The 24,520-nt window shown below is 43.8% G+C and overlaps 1 protein-coding gene across 2 annotated transcripts in view; it reads right to left on the minus strand.

The window, feature by feature from the left end:
* SUSD5 (sushi domain containing 5) overlaps positions 1-24,520 on the minus strand; it is a 60,482-nt gene that overhangs the window by 14,345 nt on the left and 21,617 nt on the right. The window contains exon 4 of one of the 2 annotated variants that reach the window (XM_053599927.1): positions 12,492-12,680. The exons of the other annotated variant lie outside the window; for it this stretch is intronic. Coding sequence (XP_053455902.1) covers positions 12,492-12,680 — 189 coding nt within the window. The remainder of the gene's footprint in view (positions 1-12,491; positions 12,681-24,520) is intronic. 2 annotated transcript variants of the gene reach the window in all.

The following is a 24,520-nucleotide window of genomic DNA, read 5'->3' on the forward strand; positions in this document are numbered from 1 at the left end:
AAGAAAAATACAACTTACCCAAAATTCGAGAAAAATACAACTTACAGCAAAAGAAAGAAATTAAAAAAAACTTTATATATCATTAATTTTTTTTTTTTTTAAAGAAAGTCTCACTTTGTCACCGTTGGTAGAATGCTGTGGTGTCTCAGCTCACAACAACCTCAGAATCTTGGGCTTAAGTGATTCTCTTGCCTCAGCCTCCCAAGTAGCTGAGACAACAGGTACCCATAACAATGCCCAGCTATTTTTAGAGATGGGGTCTTGCTCTGGCTTAGGCTGGTCTCAAACCTGTGAGTTCAGGAAATCTACCCACATTGGCTTCCCAGAGTGCTAGGATTACAGGTGTGAGCCACCACGCCTGGCCTAGGAACTGGTATTTTTATAACACTGATCCTTGTACAAGTCCCTGCTAAACAACGACAACTACAACAAAAAAATAGCTGGGCATTGTGGCAGGTGTCTGTAGTTTCAGGTATTTGGGAGGCTGAGGCAAGAGAATTGCTTATGCCTAAGAGTTCGAGGTTGCTGTGAGCTGTGGCATTCTACTGAGGGCAACATAGTGAGACTCTGTCTCAAAAAACCCCAAAAAACAAACAAGAAAAAAAAATTTCATTTCTTATCAGTACCACAAAGAACACATCAAGCAACTTACCTAACAAAAGATATTTGCAATATATACTATAACCTTGAAAGTTCTGATATTCGGAATAATATTAAAAACTCCTACAAATATTAATACACACGTATATGAAATAGAGACAATCTAGTAAAAAAATGGGCAAGAGAATTGAATAGGCATTTCATAAAGGAGATACAAGCAGTCCTGAGTTACAAACATGACTTACACATGACTCCCACTTCCAAAAGGAGGCTATTATTAGTACCTGTTCCAACTTACATATAAATTCAACTTAAAAACAAACCCACAGAACCTATTTCATTCATAGTCCAGGGCTGCCTGTATTCAAACAGCCAATAAACATATGACGAGGTGCTTAACATCATTAATCAGGGAAATTCAAATTAAGTAATATCCTAACATACGCATGAAAATGGCTAAAAAGACTGTTAAAAGACTGACCATACCAGTTGTTGGTGGTACATAAGTCTCCCAGAACTCTTGTGCTTTGCTCTTGGGGGTTTAAATCAGTACAGCCATTTTGAAGACGGGTTGGGCATCCTCTACTGAGGTTGAACATTCACATACCCTGGGATCAGCAATTTAACTCCTAAGTATATGGACAAAATTCTAGAAAATGCAACATGGACAGCAAAAGACCTATAGAAGAATGTTCTTATAATATCTCTAGATTTGAAATAATGAAAATGTTCAACAGCGGAATGAAATACTTCCCAACAAAGAAAAACTAGAGCTTGTGGAGCAAGACGGATGTGTCTCACAGACGTGACGTTGGGCAAAGGAACCCACACAGGAATACATACTGTGTGCTTCTACTTCAGTACAACTCAAGCACAGAAAATGTAATTTACAGTTTTAGGAGTGTGCGTTGTGCATATTCTCAGGAAGGCTGTGGTTGAAAGGGAGCCCCAGAGCAGTGTTTCCAGATAGCTGGTGGTGCTCTGCTTCTTGAACTGGGTGACAATTACATGGGTGTGCTTACAGTATGACAATTCACTAAGCTCTATCTATGCACTTTGATTTTTGAAATGTTCTGTTTATATTACTCTTAAATAAAAATTAAAATAATCAACCAAAAGTGCACACCACATTCCAGGAAAAATTGGCACAGAATTTGCTTATTCAATGCCAAGGATAAAAAAATAGTTTAACTAGTATCTAGGAGGAAAAGGCATATCATGTATAAGAATAAAAATTAAATCAGGTTGGCTGACCACGCACCCCAGTATGTTCAACAGTAGAAGAGACAGTAACAACGGCTATAATCTTTGAGGGAAAGAAAAGGTAATTTAATTATATTGTGCTCTGTTAAGACGCCTCTCAATTTTATATTGAGAGTAGATAGTCATTCTTCTTAAGATGTCTGTACTTTGAAATATTTTGAGAGTATACTGTGTGATATTCGTGTGTTAAGCTGTAAACCACTGCGGCTAGCATCCAATTATGAATTCCGTCTGGGATGGACAGTTAACATTCTCACCAGGAAACTCATCCCCCAGATGTGGCTACTACAAGTACTTTTATTATCTGCATCTTTATCAACAACGTTGACTTGCAAGTTACCAGCCCGAGTATCTGAATTGGCTTTCTATGGATAAAATTAGTGGCCGATTAACTACCATGATAAATATTAGAGATAGGTGCTTATCGATAAAATGAAAGGTATATATATATGAGGATGGGTTAAACATATTTTAATGACACTTCATACATTTATGTGGGCAGGGCAAAACCAATCTAGACCATGATGGTGCGTGAGTCTTGGACCTCAAATGGTCTCAGTTTGGAAGGAATGTGCTACTCACCAGAACAATGGGAACAGGCTCCCTCTACAACAGAGTTCAGGGCTATCACCCTTCACTGATCTCACCCTGCCCAACTCCCCTCTAGCCTGGAACTCTCTGAGAACAAAGGCATGTATGTCCTCTCTGCCTTTGGATCCCCAGCATACACCATGGGGCCTGGAGTAGACACCCATAAATGTTTGCTGAATAAATAAATGAGTAAAGAGATGAATAAGCGAGTAATGAAAGCCAGTGTTTATTCCATTTGCGAAAAAGGCAAGGAATATACATTGACCTTTGAGACGTAATATTGGGTATAATCAATGTCCTCTGTCTTCCCTCTCCTCTGTAATCTACCCCATGAGCTTAAATATGTTGCGAAGTCAAAAGGCACCTGGAATATGGGCAGGAAACAAGCCATGTTTTTTCCTTCTTGAGACAGTCTCATTCTGCCACCCTGGGTAGAGTGCCATGGTGTCATCATAGCTCACAGCACCTCAAACTCTTGGGCTCAAGAGATCCTCTTGCTTCAGCCTCCCAATAGCTGAGACTTACAGGCACCTGCTGCAAGGCCTAGCTAGTTTTTCTGTTTTTAGTAGAGATGGGGTCTTGCTCTTGCTCAGGCTGGTCTTGAACTCATGAGCTCAAGCAATTCACCCATCTTGGCCTCCCAGAGTGCTAGGATTACAGGTGTGAGCCACCGCACTCCCCGACAAGCCCTGTTCTCTTCCCCTACTACTTCTCCTGCAGAGAACATTGGCCTAGTGTCTAATGTTAGAGCTGAGGATTTGGAAAAAGCCCACTCCTGCTGTGGGTGGGCCAGCCTTGACCTAGACCCTTTTGGTTGGTGTAAGCTGGTGTGTATGTGTGTACATACATGCAACTGAGCGCATATGTATGTGTGCATCTAAGTTTCTGCCTCTACAGCTCCCCCAGGCTAGAGCACCCCAGGGCCCTAAGCCACGCTCTTCCTCTCTCCCCAGGTTTGCAGGTCAAGGTCCTGACTCAGAAACAGCTTCTCACTATATCATACTTTTCCCAAAACCTCAAATGAAGACAAGGAAAACGAGTGTTTACAAACAGCCTACTCATGAAAAACTATCCAAGCCTGTTTTTCTCATGGGGAACTGTAAAGTTTGTTCCTCACTGAATTTCAACCCAAGAGCAAATCTACTCATAAGATGGAGTTGCCCAGCTCTTTGCCTGTGGAGGTGCTATTTCTCTCACCTCCCTTCTGCTTGCCTGAATCTGCACGCTGACTCAAGTCATCCAGAGATCCTTCTAGCCATCCCTCCACCCTCACACCCTCACCCCACTCTCTTCTGAAAACAAGCGGCCTTCTGATCTAACAAACAAGTCTAGGAAACGTAAACTTTGTGGGTCCTCTTGGCAAAGTCTAGGTCGTTTGCTATGCATTTATATTTAACTTCTGCTTTGGGGAGACAGAAGAACACAGGCAAGAGTGAAAGGAGAAGGCTGGGTGTGCACTGCCAGTATCTCTTATCAAGGAGGGGGCATCTCTTATCAAGGTCAGGGCTGCAGGAGACGAGCCAGGACCCGCAATCCCAGAATCTTCCATCCATTTTCACATTGCTGCATTTCTGGAAGCCCACACATGCCCTGTTTTTCCCTCTGGTCTTGGCTACTCAGCCTTTAAAAATAGTAATTTTAAAAAAGGCAACCAGACAAGCCAGAAATAACCACTGGTTCAGTGAACCTCTGAACAAATATGGCAATACTAACAAAATAATTCTAAATCAGTTTCAGTCTCATGCTGTATTCTATGAAGGAAATTAAGCCCAAATGATGGATAAATACAGAAATTGAAGTTAATTTAAGAAAACAAAAGAACGTCTTTAGAACTAAGAGAGAAAAGAGCAAAACAGCTAGTTTGGGAGTGAGCCAGCACCCTCGGGCCTTGCTCCCTTCAGCCTTGGGGTCCTCAGAAGGGGCACATACGCATGACACAACAGGATAGGACCTGTGTTAAATTCCAGCCTGCTCCTGTGTGACACCCACAAGTCACTGAACCCTCCTGTACTGCCGTTTCCCCATCTGTAAATTGGAGCTAGTCATTTCCATTCTCAGACTTGTGAAGATTAAATGAGATAAAGTATGCAAAACTATCATAGAAGGCGGCGCCTGTGGCTCAGTGAGTAGGGCGCCAGCCCCATATACCGAGGGTGGCGGGTTCAAACCCGTCCCCGGCTGAACTGCAACCAAAAAAAATAGCCGGACGTTGTGGCGGGCACCTGTAGTCCCAGCTGCTTGGGAGGCTGAGGCAAGAGAATCACCTAAGCCCAAGAGCTGGAGGTTGCTGTGAGCTGGGATGCCATGGCACTCTACCGAGGGCGAGGGAGTGAGACTCTGTCTAAAAAAAAAAAACTATCATAGAACGGGACCTAAGGAGACTTGAAGATGATGGAAATGTTCTGTATTTTAGTTATGGTGATTATTTTGTGGGTATATATACCTGTAATAACTCAGATAAGTTTACACTTTAGATGAGTATAGTTTATAGTAAGCAAATTGAACCTCAATAGAGTTGTTACAAAACAAAGCAAAACCAAAAAAACAGCTTCCAGGAGAGAGAGATTGCTGAAGCTAGTGTTTAGTTGATAACAGCTTTTTTCTTATTGCCTAACTGGGCAGTGTCTGTTCCATGGCTGTGTCAGACCAGGGAAGGGGGTGGGATGGGAAAGGCTGTATATTTGCTATTAGACCCAGGCTGTGGGGCTGGTAGAGTGAGGTCAAGCTTGGTGTTAGGCACTTTCCTGATACCACAGTCCAGAAAGAACAGAAAGAACCTGTGGAGCTGGCAGTAGGGGTGAGCCTGTTGAGGTTGTCTTAACGCTTGCTGGTAGATGCCCAGAGGCAGGAGTTCAGGCCCTGCTCTTTCTGGGTTGTCGCTGTTGAGCCCGTCTTCCCTGCAGCTGTTCTCTTCCACCCCAGCCACAAAGGCAGGATAAATGGCCTCACCCAGAACCAGGGGCAGAGGCACAGGACCACTGAGTTCTGAACTGAGCAGTGAGCAGGAGTGTTGAAGCAATGAGCAGGAGAGGCCAGGCAGCGAGCAGGCACCCCCTGTTCCCCAGCAGGCCAAGGGGAACACGGGGTGCCTTAGGAAAGCCAGCACTGGGACTGTGTGTCCAGGGTGGTCACATGGAGGACTGGAAGGTTCGAGATCATCCTTAGGGTACAAGTGTCCAAGGATAAAACACAGTCTTGAAGATGGGTATAAAACTTGCCATAATAAAACGCCCCTAAGAAACCAACCCAAGTGTGGAAATCTGCTGCATACATCCTTAGGGAGCAGAGCTTCAGGATTTTTCTGTAATTAGGATAAAAGCCAATTATAATTAGACACTGAGTACATCACAGCGGTATGACAGACATTTCCCTCCGCCAAAATGGGAATGGAAACCAAGAAGATATGTAGATTGGACAGGAGACTGGAAGACTAAATGACCAGGTCCAGATCTGCAAGGTAGGGACCAAAGCTAGAGAGATAATTAACACACAGAGCAGAGAAAATGGCAGCTGAGGAAGGCCTCACCCATTTGAGTTATTAGTCAAGGGTAACATCCCCATGCTTCCGTGAGAGAATGCACCACCACTCCCCACTGGAGGCTGGAACCGAATGTTGCTCGTGATCACATGACCTGGGCAGTGTGAGGCTGGGGCACCCTCCCACCCTGCCCACTCACTCACCATGGACTACCCACCCAGGTGCGCACAGCCCTGGGGATCATTCCTGCTCCTTCTCACAAAGGTTAAATTTCAGCAAGATCCATTAGTAATGGATCTTTCTTTTAATCACAAGAGTTGGGCTCAGTGCCCATAACTTTGTGGTTAGGGCACCAGCCACATACACCGAGGCAGAAGGGTTCAAATCCGGCCTGGGCCTGCTAAATAACAATGACAACTGCAACAACAACAACAAAAAATAGCGGAGCATTGTGGCAGGCCCCTGTAGTTCCAGGTACTTGGGAGGTTGAGGCAAGAGAATTGCTTAAGCCCAAGAGTTTGAGGTTGCTGTGGGTTGTGACGGCAGAGCACTCTACCGAGGGTGACATAGTGAGACTCTGTCTCACACACACACACACACACACACACAAAATCACAAGAGTTGGTTAACTTGGAAACCCCTTCTGCATGGAACTGATGCTGTCAATAATAACCCCATTGGAGTAGAGGCTGTTTGGTGTGCCAGCCACACCCCCCTTTCCCAGGCCAGGTACCCATGCCCCATCCACTGTGAGCACTGGAAGCTAGGAGTTCACAGCTACCCCTTCTTTAGAGAACCACCCTTGGTGGAATGGGAGCCTGGCCTGGGAAATTATAGGCCGTACCCCGTCAACACTCAGCAGCCTGCAGCCCTTGCCAGGCTGATATGAGGCACTCAAAGCTGGTCTACTTGCTCCAAAGGGGGACCAGCCCTGTGGTGCCATTCATACTCCACAGCTTCCCCCAGGACCAGGCAAAGCAGGAATCCAGCTAAGGCTATAACCTTGATAACTACTTCCTGTTTCCTAATCTCCTTCCTTCCTCAGTAACCCACGGACATCGAGTAGGGTCTTCTTTTAGAGAATCTGACTCAAGACATCCAGTCAATCCTCAAATACCTACCAGGGATGTCCGACCTGTGACTCAGGGGCCATACTCAGATTATTTGAGGACTGTTTTGTTTAGCTGTGGTGAAAAGTATGCATGGACCTTTTTTCTTTTTTTTTGTAAATCCATTTTCATTGGTGTCTGTATATTTAATGTGTGGCCCAAGACAATTTTCTTCTAATGTGTGGCAGAAAGGGTAAAAGGTTGAACATCCCTGGTAGCTGTGATCCCCTAATCCTCCAGAATCTCTAAGACAAAACTCCTTAAAGCTTCAAGTTCTTTTAAGTCTTCACCTCCAAGGTACCTGACCCTTGAGGCCCTCTGGGTCCTGCAGAAGTCATGAAGGGAGGAGGGGCAGGGATGCTACTGTGATCTCAGCAGAAGAGCTCCCACAGCTGCATCTATGGGCAGGTTTTGCCAGAGAGTTTGCAGTCAGAGCCACAGCACACAAGGAAATATAAAGAAATGTTCTAGGTGGGCCACAAAATGTTTAGAAGGCCTGTAAAGGGTGGTTAGTGACAGGGCTGAGCTCACAGGAAACAGAGTTAGGCTGGAGGTAAGAGCCCCCTGGAGGAAGGAGACGAGACCACAGGTATGGACCTCCTGGGAGCCACGTTATAAAGTTGCCGCCTGCTTGCTTGGGTCTCCAAATCCAAAAGTCACATGGGAAAGACCAGCTGGGTCTCTAGAACCTAAGAAGTCTGCTGGCAGAAACTAGCTTCTCAATCTTAATGGACAACTGAAGTCACAGCATGCTTTTAATTATTTGTTGTAACAGCAAGCTAGAGTCAACACGCAAGGATGCATAAAGCCAGTGTCATGCGCAGAGCGCTTCAGATACATCAAGTAAGAGGACCTGGATACTCTCTTTAATCAGCACATGGGTGAAAGAGAAAGAATGAACGTGCCTGGGCCCATCCCATGTTGTGTATTGTGTGTGCATTATGCCACCTGTTCCGAGTGATGCAGGAACCCCATGAGGCAACTCTGGGGATGTGGAATGAGTGAGGATATAAATGGGATAATTGTGAGAAAATTAAGCTCAGGAAAACTAAACTCAGGAAATTCAAGAGAATTGTTCAGTCTCCTAATCCTTTCTATCATCATTTACATAAGTTCTAACTAATCTCTTAAAAAGAAATTACCTTAAAAATAACAAAAGCGAGCAAACAGTGCCTGTAGCACAGTGGTTATGGCGCCAGCCACATACATCAACACTGGTGGATTTAAAACTGGGCCAGACCAGCTAACCAACAATGACAACTGCAGCAAAAAATAGCCAGACGTTGTGGCAGGCACCTGTAGTCCCAGCTACTTGGGAGGCTAAGGCAAGAGAATCACTTAAGCTCAAGAGTTGGAGGTTGCTGCGAGCTATGATGCCGCAGCACTCTACCAAGGGTGACATAATGAGACTCTGTCTCAAAAAAAAAAAAAAGGTAAGCAAACAAAACAAACCCCCATACTTCTTTGGACCCCTGATCTTCCTTCAGCTCTATCCTTTGTGACTTTCCAATTCTTCTTCAAGAATAGCCGAAATTCAAGAATGAGTTGCCTGCCCTTGGACCTCCACTTCACCCCACTCACCTCCTGTATGCACTGTGGTATGGCCCTGGTGCGTTACCCACCCCCATCCCCCATATTGACACTGGAAATACAAGGCTGCCGGATCTCCCATCATTCTGTAGCCAGTGCACACTTATTAGCTTTCATTTACTCAATTTCTATAGCCCTCGAATTCATGGAGCCCTTCTTCCATCTGCAAATACACTTGCATTAAAATGTCACCTTCTGCAACACCTCACTTTTCCAGCCTTCCCTTCTGCCTGGTCATCTACTGCTTCTGTGTCCTCTGAGGCAGCCAGCACACCAGCATTTCCTTCGGGGTTGACACAGCGTTGTATGTAACCTTACATGTGCAGCACCTAGGATCCCGCCAGATGATGGGATGTGGAATGAGTAAGTGGATGAATGGTCCACCAGCTATGACCAGGGAACAGTTATTATCAAGCCCACAAGGGTCCAGCTCAAGGAGCCTTGTTTGACTCACTCTGCCAAGATGACTTTTCTCTAATAAGAAGCGATATCCTCCTGAAACAGTTGATGTTTTTCAGAAACAATAAATGCAAAATGGAGTTGCATTTATCTGGAGTTGAAATATCTGGTGAAGATATTCTTGTAACATAAAGACACACACAGAGTGACAGAGATAGTTTAAATATTAAATTTACAGAGTAATGAAAACTCTTTAACAGTCTATATACCCAGCCAAGTGCAGACGCCAGAATTCCTGCCCAATAGCTGAAAGCCCTAATAACTCTGCATCACAGTAGAAAATAAACACTATTTCAGACCCACAAAACCTGCATTTAGTTCTCATTCTACTGGGGCCAGTAAACAACCCATTTGGCTGGACTGGGTGTGGCTCGTGGGAGGGTGCAACTTCAGCCCCTCATCAGAGCATTAACAACCTCAGGATAAGTACAAGTCTGTTTCAAGGGGACACGTTCAACAAACAGGAAGCCAGGTCCTTCTGCTTGATTTGCTTAGGTGGGAGAATGATCAGAATTGGCAAGTAGCCCTTTCCTGGCACACAGCAACAGCAACAGAGGAAAGATGAGGGAAATTCTAAAAGATTGCTTAAATTATGCTTTTAACACTGTCCTAGTTTGTAACTTTTTGTTATTAGCATCCAACAAGGCAAGTAGATACACTGACACTTAAAATCTTTTGTTACAATTTGACAGAAGAATTTTATATCTATTTGACAAAAATTTGTGCTTATACTTGGAATCTATTTTATTTTTATGTTAATTTGTATTTTATAAAAGGATCATTTTTTATTGTGTTTTGTCAAAGTATCAGTCAGCCAATGATACAAAGGTTGAAAAATAGTAAAATAGACAAAAACAGTAACAAAAAGTGTCGTGGCTTGGCACCTGTAGCATAGTGGGTATGGCTTCGGCCACATACACCAAGCTAGTGGGTTCGAACCCAGCCCGGGCCTGCTAAACAACAATGGCAATTGCAACAAAAAAAATAGCCAGGTGTTGTGGTGGGTGCCTGTAGTCCCAGCTACTTGGGAGGCTGAGGCAAGAGAATCACTCAAGCCCAAGAGTTTGAGGTTACTGTGAGCTGTGATGCCAGAGCACTCTACTGAGGGTGGCATTTTTTTCTGTTCCCTTCCCCCCACCAAAAAGTGTCTTCATTATGGCTCAGTGCCTGTAGCTCAAGCAGCTAAGGCGCCAGCCACATACACCAGAGCTGGTGGGTTCGAATCCAGCCCAGGCCTGCAAAACAACAATGACAACTATAACCAAAAAATAGCCCGGCGTTATGGCGGGTGCCGGTAGTCCCAGCTACTTGGGAGGCTGAGGCAAGAGAATCGCTTAAGCCCAGGAGCTGGAGGTTGCTGTGAGCTGTGATGCCACGGCACTCTACCCAGAGCTTGACACTCTGTCTCACAAAAATAAATAAATAAGTAAAATGTGTCTTCAATAGCCGGGCATTGTGGCGGGCGCCTGTAGTCCCAGCTACTCGGGAGGCTGAGGCAAGAGAATCGCTTAAGCCCAGGAGTTGGAGGTTGCTGTGAGCCGTGTGACGCCATGGCACTCTACTGAGGGCCATAAAGTGAGACTCTGTCTCTACAAAAAAAAACAAAAACAAAAACGTGTCTTCATTAAAGACATGCCAAGAATAAAAAGATAAGCCACAGAATGAGAAAATATTTGCGACACATTAATTATGAACATTTCATGTAAAAAGTTCTATAATATGTAAATCACCAATTTAAATCAGTTTGAAAAAAGGGAAGAATACTTGAACAGGTATTTTATATACATGAGGCAATTCTAATGCCTATTATCATGTAATAAGTGCTGAACCTCACTATTATCAGAGAAATAAATACTGCAACTAACTGTCACGCTAGCACCAAAATGGCAATCTGAAAGGTTGGTAAGGGTGCTGAACAACAATTACTGTCACACACTGCTGATGGGAGAGCAAACCGGTCCATTAGTTTATAAAACTCGTCGGTAGCATACACTTACCCACCCCACGGGCAGCAATTCCACTCTTAGAAATCAGTGGGACTGTGTCACATGTGAACCAAGTGATATAGATGAGAACAATCACGGCAGCACAGTTTGTAACAGTCAGGCAATGAAAACCAACCAATGTCCACAAACAGCAGATAAATAAACAGTGGTGTATTCATGTTAGGGATAGTAACCAATAGTGAAGGCAACAAACCACAACTTCAGGCAATGATGTGGATGAATCTGGCAGACGTGACAGGGCCCTGGGTCTGCAGAATGTCCTAGAGACAAATTGTTTTATGCATCCACTAGCATCATGGTGCTAGAGGCATCTGCCTCTGTAAAACCAGTTTCTGATGGGCACCCAAATGTTATGGGGAATTAAAAAGGGGGTTCCTTGAAAGAGACTTGGAGTGAGGGTAACCCTGTCAGATCAGGGAACAAGTCAGTGTCTGGTGTAGTCCAAAGGTTGCAGTCCTAAGCCCAGGTTGGCCACGGGGCTGCCCAAGGCCCCTGGTGGGTGCTATGTCCCCGTTGAGGTGGTGAGGCCAGGCCTGGCTGTGGCTGGAAACAGTGATTTCTCCTGCTGGGAAAATTCTCAAGGAGCTAGGTGGAGAGGGGACTACAGAAACCCGGGGCCTCCCAGGAATGTGATATTGATGGAGTGGGGACATCTGGGGAAATCAGATCAGGTCTTAGGAATTCAATGTCCAGTAGGACTCTTTTTAGTCTTAAGTAATTATTCAGACTCATGTTTGACTGTCAGAGAACAAAGCTGGCCCTTAAACAGCTCCAGGCCAGGGAGCAGCAGTAGGGAATTCCTGTTAGTGGTCACAGTCCCCCACAGCTGCCCTGGGGTAGCCTCCTTGCTCCATGCCCAGCCCCCACCTCCAGGATTCCTTAGGTGCGAGGGAGCAGGACTTGCATGTGTGTGTGGATCCAGGTGTTTAGAAGTCCCACGTCCTACAGGAGCCCAGCTCTCTTGTAACAACCCACAGAGTAGTTCTCAGGGTCCCCGCAGAGGTCAGGCCCAGACACAAGAATCACCACTCTCGGGACAGCTCAGAGCTGGCTCCCTCTCGTGCTCACTATAGTCCTTCCAGCCCAGTTTACCAACTGGGGTTGTTTTTACCAGAAGCAAGGCTGCTTGGTCCCACAGCTGACATTCCATCTTGACCAGGTTCCCAGGGAAATATGCGAGAAAGCTACTCTGACATCACCTCTGCCCTTAGAGAAGAAGGGGAGATTTGTTGGCTCTTTGCTCCCAGCACAGAAGATGAAGAGTGCCGTGGTGAATACGCTCCCTGTATTTGCAATGCTGAGGTGGAGAAAGCCCACCACATGCAGCCAGTAGGGGTGGGGCCCTCTGCCAGCCATGTGTGGGCACGAGGAGGTAGCCCAGCCCAGGGTGCTTACCTTTCCCACAGGCCTGCACCAGGCCATACCACTCCCCACAGCTGTTACAGAGCAAGGTGAAGGCGGTTTCCCGATGGCCCGTGATGTGGCCGGGGGCGCACACGTACAGCACCTCATCCCCCATCTCCACGCCACTGAGGCCCTGCAGGATGGTGTGCGGAAACGAAGGTGGGTCTCCACACGGCTTCTCTGAGGAGAAGGAATCACAATCAGCTTTTCCAAACTGTGTGAGACTTTTTCAGCCTGTGAGAAAAGAAAAAACAACTCTCCCCTGTTGCCCCAGGTGCCACCTGTACCTAGAACTAAGGTCACAGGGGCTGTTTCTCGGTCACCCTGGCAACCCCAGGCCCTGGCAGAATGCCTGGCACAGATGAAGCACTCAAAAAAATCTTGCTGAATGAATAAATGTGGTGCAAAGTGCTACAACTTTATATTTAAAAATGGCCAGACAACATTCCCTGCTGTCTGCTTGGAAGGGGGATTCAGAGATAAAGGCTTAGCAGCAAGATCGTTTCTGCCTTATTTAGATAAATGTACAGGTACTCTCTGTCAAAAGGTAAATGTTACAAACTATAGAATATAGCAAAGGGTGTCTCTCCCCTCCCCCAACATCAAACCCAATGGAAAGACCATTACCAAATACACACACCCATACATTTATATAATGTGCATATAAATGTAAGTACATACACATTTTTGTGTGTTCTTTTTAACATAAATAGGATTACTTCATCTGTATTACTGAATACCTTATATTTTTAAAAATAAAGTATGTTTTAGGTTCACCGAAAAATTGAACTGAAAGCACAGAATGTTCCCATCTACTCCCTGATCCCACCCGTGCACAACCTCCCCCACTACCAACGTTCTGTACCAGAGTGGGGCATTTCTTACAATAGATGAGCCCACAGTGATTGCTCATTATCATCCAGAGTTCATAGACTGGTATTGTGCATTCTGTGGGTTTTGACAAAGGTACAATGAGCTGCATCCATCATTACAGTATCACTCGGGACAGTTTCACTGCCCTGATAGGGCTACTCTGCGCTCTGTGCATTGATCTCTCCCTCCCCTTAATGACTGCAACCTCAGATCCCTTTACTGTCTCCATGATTTTGCCTTTCCCAGAATGCCACAGAATTGGAATCATGTAGGATGCAGCCTTTTCAGATTGGCTCCTTTCACTTGGCCCCTCCATGTCTTTTCATGGCTTGAGAGCTTCACGGCTTCTTTTCAGCACTGAACTCCATTCCATTTTCTGGATGTATCACAGTTTACTTATTCTTCTTCCTATTAAAGGAGATCTCGGTGGCTTCCAAATTTTAGCAATTATGAATAAAATTGCTATAAACATTCATTTTCGGGATTTTGTGTGAACAATACGTTTTTAGTTTATTTGGGTAAATACCAAAGAGCACGATTTCTGGGTTGTTTTTTGACGGAAACTGCAAAACTGCTTACCAAAGTCACGGCCATTTTTCATTCCCACCAGCAACGAATGAGCGTCGCTATTGCTCCCCATTCTTGTCAGCTCCCCAATCCGGCAGTGATCCGGATTCCAAATACTTTCTCAAGTCTGCAAGTCTCATTCTCTTGACATTGCCTTTTGCAGAGCATAGGCAATTAAATTAAACTTTAATTTTAATTAAAAACTTATCAATTATTTCTAGCTTATCAATTATTTTTTTCATGGATCATGCCTCTGGTATCACATCTAAAAGCTTATCACAGGTGTAGTGGCTCATGCCTGTAATCCTAGCACTCTGGGAGTCAAGGCAGGTGGATGGCCTAAGCTCAGGAGTTCGAGACCAGCCTGACCAAGAGTGAGACCCTGTCTCTACTAAAAACAGAAAAATCAGCCAGGCATTGCGATGGTTGCCTGTAGTCCCAGCTACATGGGAGGCTGAGGCTAGAGGTTTGCTTGAGTCCAAGACTGTGAGCTATGATGATCCCATGGCACTCTACCCAGGGTGAGAGAGTGAGACTCTATCTAAAAAAAAAAAAAAAAAGCTTATCACCATACCTAAAGTTATCTATATTTTTTCCGATGATATCTTCTAGCATTTCGGTTTTGCATTTTACATTTAAGTCTATGTCCCATTTTGAGTTAATTCTTGTGAATGGTGTAAGGTCTGTTTTTGCTTATTTGCATGTGGATGTCCAGTTGTTCTAGCATCTGTGATGAAAGACCGCTTTGCTTCATTATACTGCCTTTTTCTCCTTTGTCAACTGGCTGGGTGTGGTGGCTCATGCTTGTAATCTCAGAATTTAGGGAGGCTGATGCAGGAGGACTACTTGAGGCTGGAAGTTTAAGACCCAGCCTAGGCAACATAGCCAGATCCCATCTCTACAAAAAATTAAAAAATTACCTGAGTGTGGTGGTATGCATCTGTAGTCTCCAGCTACTTGGGAGGCTACTTGGGAGGCCAAGGCAGGAGGATCACTTGAGCCTAGGAGTTTGAGGTTACAGTGAGCCATGAGCTTGCCACTGCACTCCAACCTGAATGATTGAATGAGACTTTGTCTCAAAAAGAATCAGTTAATTATATTTATGTGGCTATATGAGTCTATTTCTGGGCTCTCTGTTCAATTGATATTTGCTTACTCTTTTGCCACTATTACACTATCTCGATAACTTAGTTATAGATGTCTTGATGTTCAAAGGGGACAGTTCTCTGACTTTGTTCTTCTCTGTCACTATTGAGTTGGCTATTCTGGGTCTTTTGCCTCTTCCTATAAACTACAGAATTGGCTTGCTAATATCTACCATGTAACTTGCTGGGACTTTGACTGGGATTGTGTTCAGTCTATAAATCAAGTTAAGAAAATATGACATCTTGAAAATATTGAGTCTTCCTATTCATAGCATGGAATACCTCTTCATTTATTTTTAGAGATGGGGTCTTGCTCTGGCTCAGGCTGGTTTAGGCAATCTACCCACCTGGGGCTCTCAGAGTGCTAGGAGCATGAGCCACCACACCTGGCCTGTTTTGTTGATTCTTCCATATTTTATACATAGACAACCATGTAATCTGCAGACAAAGTCAGTTTAGCCAAGGCCAAACACAGAGGAGCCTATGGACACCCAGACTCCCATGACCAAGATAGTCTGTTGACTTTACACAAACTGGATTGCAAAGCAAACCAACCAAAATAAAGGCAGCTATTGTCTCTGGACTGAAGAGCCAGACTCCATCTGTACTAAAAATAGAAAAAACTTAGCCGAGCGCTGTGGCAGGCGCCCATAGCCCCAGCAACTTGGGAGGCTGAGACAAGAGAATCACTTGCGCATAAGAGTTTGGGGTTGCTGTGAGCTGTGATGTCATGGCACTTTATCCAGGTCAACAGTGTGAGAATCTGTCTCAAAAAAGAGAAGAGTCAAAAAAACTTCACAAAGTTAAAACCATGGAATACTATTCAGCTATTAAAAAAAATGGAGACTTTACATCCTTCGTATTAACCTGGATGGAAGTGGAAGACATTATTCTTAGTAAAGCATCACAAGAATGGAGAAGCATGAATCCTATGTACTCAATTTTGATATGAGGACAATTAATGACAATTAAGGTCATGGGGGGGGAAGGAAAAGCAGAGAGAGGGAAAGAGGGAGAGGGGTGGGGCCTTGGTGTGTGCCACACCTTCTGGGGCAAGACATGATTGCAAGAGGGACTTTACCTAACAAATGCAATCAGTGTAACCTGGCTTATTGTACCCTCATTGAATCCCCAACAACAACGAAAAAAAAATGGTAAAAAAAACAAAAAACAAAAAAAACCCATTGAGATATCAAAAAAAAAAGTTTATAAGATAATAAAGTTACAGTAAGCTAAGATTAATTTATTCTTGAAGAAAAGTATTTTAACAAATGTAGTGTAGCTTAAGTGTACAGTGTTTATAAAGCCTACGTGGTGTACAGTAATATCCCAGGACTTCACCTTCACTCACCTCTCACTCACTGACTCCCCTGGAACAACTTTCAGTCCTGCAAGCTCCATTCATGGCAGGTGTCCTATACAGGCATACGTTTTTTAAATACATTTTTCAAAATGGGGTCTCCTTATGTTGCCAGGCTTGTCTCAAACTTCTGGGCTCTGGGGATTCTTCTGTCTCAGCGTCCCAAGTAGCTGGGATTAGAGGCACATGAAGCCACTGCACTCAGCCCATTTATTACCTTTTATACATTTATTTTTACTGCAACTTTCTATGTTTAGATTTGTACATTTTACATACATTTTTACAAGCTGCTTTCCTTTAGTCCGTCTGTAGTCAAATTACCTAACAAGCATACGGCTTCAAAGAAAATATGCTGAGAAAAAAATAAAAATAAAAATGTACAACTGATGCTCTGAGCCACCCTGATTCACCTAGTAATTTGTAGTTTTAGTAGTACTTTCTCAAAGAGACTCCCTTCTAGGCACCTTCTTTAAGGGGGAGGAGAATGAATGAAAAAGGGTGTGGCTGTCCTTCAAGAACACAGCACAGAGTGACACATTTTGACCCTGGAGCCCAGGAAATCAAGGGCTTATTTCTTCTATATGGCAAGTAGGGACAAGCAGTTGTCTGAAACATGCCACAAATCCAGGGGCACCTTCAACAGACGGTGTGGGTGTGTGGGGTGGTTATACCAGAGCATCCTAAGAAGGACGAGCCAGAGTCATCAGCCTCTGTCAAGTCAGGCTGGACTGAATCCCAGCTGGTATCTCAAGGGCAAAAGCCTCAGCCTTTCCATCCTCTTCAGCTGCCTGTGACTCATACCAGATGCCCCACTTATTTCTTCTCCTATTAGGATCTGGTTTGGGGAAATTGAAAGGTTCTCCATCAAACTCTCTCAAAGGACCGACAGATGCTTTCATGCTCCATGAACACCACACCAACTCCTCAGGAGGAAAATCCAGGAGCAGGAAGCCATTTGAATAGCACAGGGCGTCCCAAAGGTCACTGTACAGGCATACATACATAAGGAAAATGGGAAATGGTGCTTAAATGTGCCTTTATTTAAAAATGTTCATTACAAAATTTTACAAAATGTTTTCATAATATTTCTCTATGGTTAATATATAAATATTAAAAGTTTTTATAATATAACATAATATACAGTAGAATTTCTGTAAGTTGACCATCCAAAGGACTGTAACAATCTGATCGACACATGGAGGTGGTAACATAAGAAACTTCCACTGATCACACGTGGTGCTGGTCCAGTCCATGAAAATTAGGTCAATTTAAGGAGGTGGTCAAGGCAGGAGGTGGTCAGTTATACAGGATCTAATGTAATATCAAATATAATATGAATTTGTTAATTTTTCCTTTGTATGGTGACCTTTGGGACACACTGTAGACAGAGACTTCTGGCCAAACTCAAGCCCTACCAGACTCACAACCAGACCTTACTAACAGCTTATTTTTTTTTGTTTGTTTTTGGCCAGGGCTGGGTTTGAACCTGCCACCTCTGGCATATGGGACCGGCGCCCTACTCCTTGAGCCACAGGCGCCGCCCTCTAACAGCTGATTTCCAAAGGACCGATTCAGTACACGTACCACATGTGTCTGGATTTTCTACAAACATTCTAGACAGGAAACACATCCTTTTCTTAGCTAGTGTGATTCAGAAGGTCCAGTACATGTACAAACAGTGTTGCACCTCAACACAACCTAATGTATGCCAGAAACCCCACTTGTGTCCAGGCACAACTTGAATTAGTTTCTCTCACTAATCTTCCCATCTTGAATCTCACGAGGGAACTAGGTTAAATAATTGGCTACATACCTGGACCCTCTTCTCCTCTCTAGGGAAACTTACATTTGGTAAGTTTACTAGAAGTCTTTTTGCTATTTCTCCATTATTCTGTAGTTAGTAATTGAAGTTTGTGGATTTCTCGGATATAGAGCTTGGTTTCCATATTAAAAGCAATTTCTATTGTTTCTCCTTCCAAGGAAATACGTTTTTATGAAAGACCTTGTCTGTCAAACAAATATGTATTGATAAATACATTTATTTAACTCATTTTTCAACTTCAAAGGGATCATCTGCCTGCCAATCAGAGGTTCTGAGAACCAGTGTTTGCACAGGAGAATTCATGTGAAAGTTGATGCTTTTATTTTGAGAAATTATAAGACTTTCATCTTGACCTTTGACATTCTAAAAAAGAGCCTGCGAAGCTCATTCTCGCACAAACCAAAGATGTAAAACTTCTGACACAAATGCTCGAGTTTTCCTCCTTCCTTTGGTGTTACCTCAGCCATGTGAAGGAGTGTCTGTCTTTAGGGCATCCGCCCAGCCCTCTCCCACCCCACTCCTCAACCAGCCTTGCTGTCCCCATGCCACCCAATTTTATTGTTAGTTCTTAAGTTCTTTGTACAGTGGTTCTCAAACAAAGCATGCCTGAGAGTCACTGGGAGAGTTTGTGAAAACATACCTGGCTGAATTTGCTTTTTTTTTGAGACAGAGTCTCACTCCATTGCCCCAGGCTAGAGTGCCATGGAGTCATAGCTCTCAGCAACCTCTAACTCTTGGACTAAAGAGATGCTCCTGTCTCAGCCTCCCAAGTAGCTGGAACTACAGGCGCCCACCACAGTGTCCAGCTAGTTTTTCTATTTTTAGTAGACAGGGTCTCACTTTGCTCAGGCTGGTCTCAAACACCTGAGTTCAGGCAATCTGCCCACCTTAGCCTCCCAGAGTACTAGGATTTTGAGATACTGCACCCAGCCAGAATTTGCATTTTAACAAGTTCCCATGTGATGTTGATATGGCAGTACAAGGACCCTCCTGGAGAACTACTACTCTGGATCAAAAACCTATGTGCAAAACCAGGCAAAACTAAACAAGGAGGGAGCAGGGAGGGGCAGAAGATTATCAGAAAAGGGCTCCAGAGAACTTCCCGGGGTGAAGAAAATGTCATGGTTGAGTGTTGATTACACAGGTGTATACATTTGTCAAAACTCATCAACTTTAAACCTGTGCATTTCCCTGATGTAAACTGTACCTTAATGAACTAAGTTAATTTAAAAAATACCTCCCCTCAGGAAATCTGCAATTTATTCAGCATGAGGTATAAATGGTATAAATGGTTGAAAATTATTCACAATCTTTCCCCAGGGGAACTGCATTTGGCAAAGACTCACGCTTTAAGAAAGTAGTTTCCGACTTGCAGGCCTTACACTCTGAAAGCACTATAATATTTGAAAGGTGTAGGTGAATTCACATGCAAATCAACTCTGTGTCAATTAATCAATTCCTATAAATCAATTATTATCATATGGAAATCCACATGATACTATTTCTTGAGTTTCCCTTCCTAAAAAATTATTTTAAAAATCTTCTAGAAAGAAATGACAAAATGTCCATAAGTTGCTTTAAAGTATCTTGATGGGAGAAAAATGATAGAGAAAAAAATCAAAATTCTTCTTTAACGTTACCAATGATAACTATTGTCAACATGATTTTTACCCTTTCAGTTGTAAACACACACACACACATTTGGTTTGTGGCTCGTCTGTTAATTTAACATCATATTAAGAACATTTTCCGCTGTCAACAAATATTCGTATTATTTGAATTTATTTGTAAAAGACAATATGTTATGCCATTTGTATGGATGTGCCATAATGGATTCCATACGGTTAGACATTAATTTTTTTTTTTTTTTTTTTGCAGTTTTTGGCCGGGGGCCGGGTTTGAACCTGCCACCTCCAGTATATGGGGCCAGTGCCCTACTCCTTGAGCCACAGGCACCGCTCAGTTAGACATGAACTTTGCACTTTTTCCCTACTAAATAATGAACACTACCATGCTTCTGCATTGAAGGAGTTCAACAAATGCCAACCCAAAATATGTGGTTTTGGTATGCTGATTTCTTTAAACCCAGTGCACTTGATGGGGGACAGTAGATGTAGGTGGAAGCTTTCCCTGGGCTCCCCTTATCTGCCTAAAGATAGATCTTCCAAAAGGAAGTCAATTGTCATGAATCCCCACCCCAGGAATTTCATCAACCAAGGAAGACTAACTCATTTTCACAGTAGAGAAGACTAAATGTGAACACACCGTACCTAGACAGACTTTGTCACAAACTACCACCCATTTTGTGAGTGTCCACTCATCTTCCCCCCAGATCATTTACTCTCCCCTAAATTGTCTATATTCCTCCAGTCTTCTCCCCTAGGAAAGGACATATAAGCTTCTACGTCTCACTGAATTTGGGGGTATTCACTTTCCTTTCCTATGATGCCCTGTCATGCAACACATCTCTATATTTTTCTCCTGTTGATCTGCCTATTATCAGTTTATTTCATAGACTCAGTTATCAAAACCTCAGGGTAGAAGGAAAGTCTTCCCCCCTCTACAGTAGAAGACATGCTAATTTCCTTAGAATAAAACACTGAGAATGGATGAAGAGACATATGTATTTCTTTTGGGGGAGGGGGAAGGAAACAGGCTAGAGTGCAGTGGTGTCATCACAGCTCACTGCAACCGCAAACTCCTGGGCTCAAGTGATCCTCCTGCCTCAGCCTCTCAAGTCATGCCACCACACCTCAGCTTATTTTTTCAATTTTTTTTTTTTTTAATTTTACTTGTGATATTTTTTCTTTCTTTCTTTTTTTTTTATTGTTGGGGATTCATTGAGGGTTATTTTTTCAATTTTAATAGAGACTTTTTTTTTTTGTAGAGACAGAGTCTCACTTTATGGCCTTCAGTAGAGTGCCGTGGCCTCACCCAGCTCACAGCAACCTCCAACTCCTGGGCTTACGCGATTCTCCTGCCTCAGCCTCCTGAGCAGCCGGGACTACAGGCGCCCACCACAACGCCCAGCTATTTTTTTGTTGCAGTTTGGCCGGGGCCGGGTTTGAACCCGTCACCCTCGGTATATGGGGCCGGCGCCCTACTGACTGAGCCACAGGCACCACCCTATAATAGAGACTTTTGCTTAGGCTAGTCTCGAACTCCTAACCTTAAGATATCCTCCTGCCTCCACCACCCAAAGTGCTGGGATTACAGGCATGAGCCACTATGCCCAGCCAGGACATTAATATTTCTATTGATAGAAATATTCTGATATTCTGATTGGTTCTGCCAAGCTGAATATGAGTGTTTAAGGATTGACACTCACATCAGTGGCATAAAAATTTATCTGTTTCTCCTCAGAACACATATTATTGTCATTCTTTGGAAACTGTGATAAGTTTACAGGCCAACAAAGTGATTGCTTTTATTAACATGCATATCTTCAGTTGGTAACAGAGTTGCATATTTATTTACCAATTGTATTTCTTCAAAACATTCGAATATTGCAGCCTTTATCTTTTCCTTTCAATCTATCAGAGATCTCTATATATCAGTATAATAATTCATTATAGCCTGGTACAATTAAATCATCCATCCATCCTTTCCCACTGACTTGAAGTTTCACCATTCCTCTTACTACATACTTACATATGTTGGGTCTGTTTTGATGCTTTCAGCCTTTTGCATTGAAGGGTTTATCTATGTGTGTCTCAGTACCAAATGGATTTGTCTGATAGCTGAGCCTCTGTCCTTATCGGAGGAATGGCAGTAAGTCAGTAAGCCTGAAGCACAAAGCAGTGGGAGCTGCTGGCGACAAGCCTGCAGGGAGGCAGACACGAGTTTATGAAGGGCCTTACATGCCAGGCAAAAAGTCTGGGACTTGTCCAGAGGAGAATGGGGACCATTAAAGAGTTTAAAATAGGAAATGACAAGATCTCCTTGGCATTTTAGAAAGAACACTGTCTGCAGTGCCGAGAGGGCATTAAAGAAACATACCTAGAGCCCGAAGGACTAGTTGGGATGCCACCTGAGGAGCCGAGCATAGCAGCAGCCAGGGGCTGAAGTGTGGGCCAGGTGGCATGAACCAAGAGGATCAGGGGGATACTGAGAAGAGAGGTTTTTATAGAACTTTTGAGTTGAAAGATGTTGGGAGGAGAGGGAAGGGGATCAGAAGATAGGAAGGTCAAGGGATGTGAGTACAGTTTGGGACTGGTGGAGTTTAAAGAGCAGTATCCATACATAGCTGCATATATGGAATCTGAAGCTTCATTGGGGCTCAGGGAGGGAGATCTCGGCTTGAGAAATGATTTGGAATTAGTGAGCATTTAGATGAAAATGGAAGCCTCTGGATGCTGAGTGAGGGAAGAGGAGGGCCCCGGTCAGAGGAGGGCCCCGGTCAGAGCCCTAATGGGGTGAGCAGAGAATGAGGTCCCAAAGGATGTCACCGCAGACAGGAAGATACAAAGAAAACCCCGAGGAAGTCAAGGGGAATGTGTGTCAAGGAAGACTGTGTGGTCAAGTACTTAAGGCTGCAGAAACAGCAAGCAAAATGCAGGCTGAGAAATGGCCACAGTACTTAGCCTTAAGGAAAGAACCTGTAAGCTGGGTGAGAGCAGCTCCACTCCAAGGCAGGAGCCAGAAGCAGTGGGTGGAAGAATGCAGGGATGGCGGAGGCGAGATAATGGAGACCCTGAGTGGAGGATTTTTATGGCCACAAAAGGGAGGAGAAAGATGGGATGGTAACTACAGGGACACGGAGTAACAGTTCGATGAGAAAAGGAATTATACACTCTCTAAGCAGTTTCAAGTGGTTTTATTTGTTCTGAGTTCTCAATAAATTTCTTCCTTTTTAAAATGCTGAGTCCTTTCACTTGTCCAGTAATTCTCTCCTCACTTTGTCCCTCAAGTAGTCACTGATGTGCTGTTAAATAGTAACAAACAGCGTCTGGGGAGGGGAGGAACCTGCTGGGGATGGAGAGGTAGTGGACAATGTTGTATAGGTAATGAACAATGTCTGATGCAGTAAACAATAGACAGATCTTTAATGCAATTTCTGGCATGTAGTTCTTAACAAATCGGTACTATTAAAAGAGGCTGAAATAACTGAAGATAAGCAATGGGTTGGGTTTTGGTCATGACGACAGCAAAGAATCAACTTTAACTTGAAATAATTATTTGCTGGAAGGTTTTCCTTGCCCCACCATAGGTAAAGGCTGCTCTTCCTGTCTACTATTGATGTGGCTACCTAGCCTTGTAACATCAAGGCAAGAGGACTGGAAGACCCACAGGAGATGTGGTGCAGTGCACAGGGAGCTCTTCACTTGGGAGGAAAGAGACTCACCCATATTTTACCAGCCCCCAGGACACTGGAGTCACCAGACGTGGGCTGCAGAAATATGAATGTGGCACCCAAAATACTGAAGAAGGCCAAGTTCTAAACACATCCCCTGGCCGCAAGAACATGAATGTAGATCATAAGAGACAGGCTGGGAACAGACATTCAGAGGCAGATATTTTAAAGTTACATAAAAATGCAACCAGTGCATGTGTACCGTAAAAAAATCCAAGCATACAAAATACAAAACATAAGCTATAAATCTTACCACTGCTCCCTTTTTAGGGTGTCTCTCCTTCAGATGCCTCTTTTCTAGGGGGGAATTTCATATATCTACATATTTGCACAAAAATAAGTTGTTTTAAAAACATATATTAGGTCATATTGTACATATTCAGAGACTTGCATAATATGTCTCAGAATAATTTTCATGTCATAGCTCTTACTCTGCTATAGACTGAATGCTTGTGTCCCCCAAAATCCAGATGGTGAAACCTAATACCCAGCGTGATACTATTTGGTGGTGGGAGTTTGTCCCCTCTAAAACTCATATTGAAATTTAATTCAAAAAGAAGAAAAAGAAAATCTTAAGGCCAGTCGTGGTGGCTCATGCCTGTAATCCTATCACTCTGGGAGGCTGAGGTGGGTGGTTTACTTGAGATCATGAGTTCGAGACCAGCCTGAGCAAGAGAGAGACCTCCCGTCTAAACTGAGGATTGCTTGAGCCTGAGTTAGAGGTTGCTGTTAGCTATGACACCACGGCACTCTGCCCAGGGTGACAGCTTGAGAGACTCTGTCTCAAAAAAAAAAAAAAAAAAAGAAGAGAAACATTTAAGAAGTGATTAGGGGCGGCGCCTGTGGCTCAGTCGGTAAGGTGCCGGCCCCATATACCGAGGGTGACCGGTTCAAACCCGG

Source organism: Nycticebus coucang, chromosome 8, assembly GCF_027406575.1.
Source record: "Nycticebus coucang isolate mNycCou1 chromosome 8, mNycCou1.pri, whole genome shotgun sequence".
NCBI lineage: Eukaryota > Metazoa > Chordata > Mammalia > Primates > Lorisidae > Nycticebus > Nycticebus coucang.